The sequence below is a fragment of the Crotalus tigris genome, unplaced genomic scaffold, assembly GCF_016545835.1.
Source record: "Crotalus tigris isolate CLP2741 ecotype Arizona unplaced genomic scaffold, ASM1654583v1 scf7180000020256.29988, whole genome shotgun sequence".
NCBI classification, from domain to species: domain Eukaryota; kingdom Metazoa; phylum Chordata; class Lepidosauria; order Squamata; family Viperidae; genus Crotalus; species Crotalus tigris.
In genome coordinates, this window is record NW_024097932.1 from 1 (window position 1) to 6,049 (window position 6,049).

The window sequence follows — 6,049 nt, forward strand, 5'->3', positions numbered from 1 at the left end:
AAAGGCTTCTCCTCAGACTGAAGCTCTTTCCACACTCCAAACATTTATGTGGTTTTTCTCCTGAGTGGATTCTTAGATGTGTATAAAGTCTTCCACTCAGACTGAAGCTCTTTCCACACTCCAGGCATTTATGCGGTTTTCCTCCTGAGTGGATTCTTTGATGTGTATAAAGTCTTCCACTCAGACGGAAGCTCTTTCCACACTCCAGGCATTTATGCGGTTTTTCTGAGTGGATTCTTTGATGTGTATAAAGGCTTCCCCTCCGACAGAAGCTCTTTCCACACTCCAGGCATTTATGCGGCTTCTCTCCTGAGTGGATCCTTTGATGTACATAAAGGCCGCTCCTTTGACTGAAACTCTTTCCACACTCCAGGCATTTATGTGGTTTCTCTCCAGTGTGGATTCTTTGATGTGCATAAAGGCTGCATCTATGACTGAAACTCTTTCCACACTCCAGGCATTTATGCGGTTTTTCTCCTGTGTGGCTCCTTTGATGTGCATAAAGGTTTCCCTTCTGACTGAAGCATTTTCCACACTCCAGACATTTATGTGGTTTCTCTCCAGTGTGGATTGTTTGATGTTGACGTAGGTATTCATTCCGAGTAAAGCTCTTTCCACATTCTAGGCATTTGTATGGTTTTTCTCCAGTGTGGAGCCTTTGATGTACATAAAGGCTGCTACTCTGACTGAAGCTCTTTCCACACTCCAAACATTTATGTGGTTTTTCTCCTGAGTGGATCCTTTGATGTACATAAAGGCTGCTACTCTGACTGAAGCTCTTTCCACACTCCAGGCATTTATGTGGTTTCTCTCCAGTGTGGATTCTTTGATGTGTATAAAGGTGGCTCCTCTCAATGAAGCTCCTTCCACACTCCAGACATTTATGCGGCTTTTCTCCTGAGTGGATTCTTTGATGTGCATAAAGGTTTCCCTTCTGACTGAAGCATTTTCCACACTCCAGGCATTTATGTGGTTTCTCTCCAGTGTGGATTGTTTGATGTTGACGTAGGTGTTCATTCCGAGTAAAGCTCTGTCCACATTCTAGGCATTTGTATGGTTTCTCTCCTGAGTGGATTCTTTCATGTACATAAAGCTGTCCCCTCCAACTGAAGCTCTTTCCACACTCCAGGCATTCAAATGGTTTTTCTCCTGAGTGGATCCTTTGATGTCTATAAAGGCTGCTCCTCTGACTGAAGCTCTTTCCACACTCCAGGCATTCAAATGGCTTTTCTCCTGTGTGGATTCTTAGATGGTTTACAAGAACTCTATTTCTTTTGAAGGATTTTCCACATTCCGGGCACTGATATTTCTCTCCTCCCTCCTGGATTCTCTGGGGATTCCCGGGTCTTCCGCCTCTTCTGAAGGACCCTCCGCCCTCCAGGCCCGTCTCGGGGTCTCCGCCCGTTTCCTGCTCCCCGCTTCTCCCTCTGGGCGGCCTCCTTTCTCCGGGTCCCTCTCGGCTCATCCCTGCCGGGCCTTCCCGCCGTCTCCTCCCGGGGCTGTTCCGCGGGGCCTCCTCTCCTCTCGGGCGGCGCCTCCTTCCTTCCTTCCTTCCTTCCTCCGCCGGGCTCGCCCGTCCTGCTGCAGGGGCGAAAAGGGGGAGGAGAGGCGGGTCACGGCTTCGTCCCTTCCCCGGAGGGAGTCCCAGGCCCTCCCAGGCAGGAAGGCCAAAGCCTCCGCCTCTCAGCGACACTTTCCGGGCAGGCCTCCCTCCCAGCGCCCGTCCCGCCAGACTAGGCCTCGGCCTCCCCCTCCCTCCGCCAGAGCGCCTCTCGGACTGCCACTCCCAGCATCCCCTGCGCCCCACCTGGATTGCGAGCCAGCCAGGCGCCTCAGTTCTATTCGTTTCCCGAAGTGGAGGCGGGACTTCGCTGCGAGCCCTTTTCCTCTATAAGCTCCGCCTGTTCCTCTGGAGGGGCCGCCCCGAAAAGTCCTCCTGCCATTCGCCGTCCTCCCCCGGCCGACCAATCTGGGGCCTCCTTCCTGGAATCAGTGAGTTGGCGCCTGCGCAGTAGCGACGGGCATGCTACACTCGGCGGGGAGTTTAAGGGTTTCCCTTTCACTTTTGGGGTCCGTTCGTCCACCCCCCCGCCCCCTCTCCCCCAGGCAGGCAGAGGATGGGGGCGCTGCTGGGGCTGCCACTTCCCCCCTCCCTCCCCATCCGGGGCCTTTCTTTGGCAGGGCGGGGAGGGGAAGGCGGGGGCTCCGGCCAGGCAGCCCCTCCCGCCTCTCAGGGCCGATCCCTGCCCCCCCCCCTGCGCCCCCCCGGAGCCCCTCCTCGCACGGGGGGGAAGGGGGGGCGAGGGGGTCCCAGGCCGGGCTGGATTGGGAGGATTTCTGTTCCCGTCTTTTCCGTTTGGAAAGGCTTCTCCCCCCCCCGTTCTGCCCAGCCAGAGAGGGAGGGGGGAGGGAGAGGAGGCGGGGCCAGAAACGCCCCCAGGACCATTGAGGGTCTCCAGCCTTGGGGGGCTTTGAGGCTTCTGGACTTCAACTCCCAGAATTCCTCAGCCAGCCACACCCTTGCCAAGGTTGGGGACCTCTGACCTCGGGTGCTTCGGACTGGATAGGACGCCCTGTGACCTCTGAGGCTCCTCCCCGTTCCAGGCAGCCTGCCCACCCCCGGACAGCAGCAATGGGAGGGGGCGGGAGGGCGTGGGAGGAGAGGCTGCCTTGGCCGGGAAAGAAAGGCCGGGATGCAAGGGGGTCACCTGGAAGACGGAGACCAGCCAAGGTCGCCCAGGGAAAGAGATTGTTCCCAGAACAGCCCAGGGGCAACTGAGGGGTGGACGAAGGACCAGGGGGAGACAAGGGGGGGGGGAGAGAGAATGGACTTTATTTTATGCTTTTGCCTGAGACATTGCAGGGCTCTATGGCAGGAATAGCCAACACCCCGGAAGAGAAGCTCGGGATCCAAAAAGAACTTGAGAGACTTGAACAATGGGCCCTATTCAACAACATGCCATTTAATGTGGAGAAAAACAAGGTTTTACACCTGGGCAGGCTAATCCCGAGGTACCAGTACAGATTAGACGAAACATGGCACAAAAACTGGAACTGTGAGAGGGACCTTGGACTCTCAATGGACGATCACTTAAATAGGAGTCAGCCGTGTGTGGCGGCAGCCCAGAAAACCTAATACAATCCATGATTATATAAACAGAGGCAGAGAATCAAAATCATCCGAAGTGTTAGTACCGCTTTATAAAGCCTTAGTAAGGCCACATCTGGAATGCTGCATCCAGCTTTGGTCACCGCATTACAAAAAAGATTGCAAAGAGCAACTAAAATAATTAAATGCCTGCAAGCTAAAAGATATGAAGAACGGTTGCAAGAACTGGGCATGGCTCTCTAGTGAAAAGAAGGACTAGGGGAGACATGATAGCAGTATTTGTTTCCGGAAGTGGAGGCGGGACTTGGCGATAGCTCTTCCATTTTCTTTTGAATGGACCGCCCCAAGGTGTCTTCCTGCCAATCGCTGCCCTCCCCAAAGCGACCAATCGGCGTCCTGCTTCCGTCCAGCCATGAGCCATACAAGAGAAGAATAAAAGGGAAAAGAATGTGTACATCTGGGCAAAACACTTACTGCATTGCACACCAAAGCTCCCTGTGGCTCAACCACCTGCCTGCCCCCCCCAGCCCAAGAGCAAAGCCCCCTCCTCAAAGAGGTATGGGACATTTGTTGGGTGAGGCACAGAAATCTCTGGGTGATGCTGTTAGAGAGGGGAGGGGTCTGCAGCTCTCTTGGGGGCAACATGTAAGCAATGGGCCAACGCTGCCTTTCCAATTCCAGTCCCTGCCCTGCTCCAGGTGCTAAAGAGGCTGGACCTCAATTAACCTTTTCCCAGAGCAGCCATTAATCAACTGAGCAGATGAACCATCCTCAAGTGAAACCCAAGAGCCAGTGTCTTCACAAGCACCTTAGAGGCATTTTCTGAACAGCGATACAGACTGAGCTAGAGTCAGTCTGTATCGCTGTTCAGTGCTAGACAGCATCTCTTACATTTCCTGGTGGTCCCCCATCCAATTGCCAACTGAGCCTAAACAACCTTTACAAATCATCCAAAGTTGTCCAGGTACAGACTGAGAGTCACCTGCCTGGAGATGGTTCCCTGTGGACGCTACCTGGGCGAGTCCCTGCAGTAAGCCTCAATGGAAAGGGAAGCTCTCACAGTAGCTCTCACTGCTCAGTTTGGCTACTCTTATGCCAAGTTAAGTTGCCTTCCAATCATCTTTGATCGCATCCTGCGAAACATCCAATGGTGGTGACCGTGTCCCGACTCTGAAAGGTTTCAAGGGATCCCAAATGCCCCTCCTGGTCGTAGCCACCACCAGAAAGCGTTTCTCCTCAAAGAGTCCATGGACAGTGGGGAGGGGGCATGCCCGGGGACCCGGCTGCCGGTGCAAACAGCCCCAGCCTTTGCTTCGGGCCGCAGTAGAGGTCTCTGTGCTGTGAGGCCAAAGCCCCACTCCAGTCTCTGCGGCAGAGGGGAAGGTCAGCTGGTGGAGAAGGCCAGGCCCGTCCCTCTCTCCAGGCAGCAGCAGAAGAACAGGGCAAGAAAAAAAAGCTGCTGCTGGGATCGCCTTGGCCGGTTTACTTGAATGTATCGCTAATTTATTGTTTTTGAAGGGTGTCGCTTGCGATGTGTTGAAAGGGAGGATGAGGAAAGGAAGCAAAAAATTTTTTTAATTCTTTTCCTTCCTTCTGAGACGTCGAAAGAGCTGCCAAATTAATTCAAAAACAGATATCTTGGAGTAGAGAGAAAAGAAAGTTGTTTAATAAACTTTTGTGAGCAAAGTTCTTTGGAAATTGTTTTCTCCACCATCCAGGACTAATACAGATGTCGGAGGGGGACAATCGAAAAGGACCGGCTGCCTATACATTAACGCCCAAAGTATGAAGAGTAAATAGAGTGAACCTGAAGTCCTAGTTCATGGGAGCAAGTATGGACCTGCCCCAGTGGACTGCCCCCCCAATCATAAGGGGTTTGCCAAGCGCCCAAATTGTGATCACACAATGGGGGGGGCATGTGTTGCAGTGGCCATAACTTTGGGTATAGGTTATAATTCTGAATGACTCACTCTAAGTCAGACATGTCAAACACAAGGCCCGGGGGCCAGATGCGGCCCGCGAAGTGGTTTCATGTGGCCCGTGAAGCCATCCTGGAAACAGCAGGGAATGGCCCCCACTGCCTTGGCCATGGCCCAGGCCAGCCGGGAGCCCATGTACAATTTTGCGGTGGCCATCTATGCTGAAACGCATTCAGTCTTAGCGCCACAAGGCCGTCTGGAAACAGCGAGGAACCAGCCCCTGCTGCCTCAGCCCCGTCCCCTGGGTGCATGCTGAGGTGTCACCCTTTGTGAGGAATGAGGAAATGCACCATCGCTTGGAAGTGGTCAGCAAATGGCCCTCTCGTACTTCACATATCCGGCTTGATCGGCTCCGGCAGAGGGGTTTCGGCAGGCAGCGGGGCGCTCTTACAGCACCGAGAGGCTGAGCCGGGTAGCGCAAATCCAAAAAGAAATGCAAGGCCGTCCAGCTCCCAGCCTGCCCAGTTTCAGCAGGCAGTGGGGCGCCCTCCTCCCAGTGAGGCTCCTCAGTGGACCATGCCTTGGCGCTTGCCCCGTCCCACCCCCTTCTGCCAGACTCTCAGATCTGTCCCACTCCTGCCCAGGCCCCCGCAGGCACCCTTGACACGAACGATGTAGAGCTGGCCACGCCCCACCCAGTAGGCCACACCTACCCCATCCACGCCCACCCAGTAGGCCACACCCACCCTGGCCACATCCACCTGGCCCCCCCAAGGGCAACCGCAATGCTGATGCAGCCCTCAATGCAATTGACTTTGACACTCCTGCTCTTAGGTTGAGCTGTAAGCTGTATTTGCAGCATTACTGCCACATGGTGGGGAGAAATAAAATTACTGTTCAGGAATAAAAGCAGTCTGAGTGATGGGTGTTTCGCATTGTGAAGATCCTGGGATGGGGGGGCTGAGCAAAGCTACTATGGCCTTAATTATGTCGTGCACATTTGGGAGTACAAGGTCGGCAT

The 6,049-nt window shown here is 54.2% G+C and overlaps 1 protein-coding gene across 1 annotated transcript; it reads right to left on the reverse strand.

The window, feature by feature from the left end:
• Positions 1 to 6: 6 nt before the first annotated feature.
• On the reverse strand, positions 7 to 2,076 carry LOC120318564 (zinc finger protein 501-like; the record flags this gene model as incomplete). Its single annotated transcript, XM_039366316.1, has 2 exons — positions 1,808 to 2,076; positions 7 to 1,581 (listed from the first exon to the last, which is right to left on the reverse strand). A coding segment is annotated over exon 2 (1,459 nt), but the record flags the coding sequence as incomplete, so codon positions are not given.
• Positions 2,077 to 6,049: the final 3,973 nt, after the last annotated feature.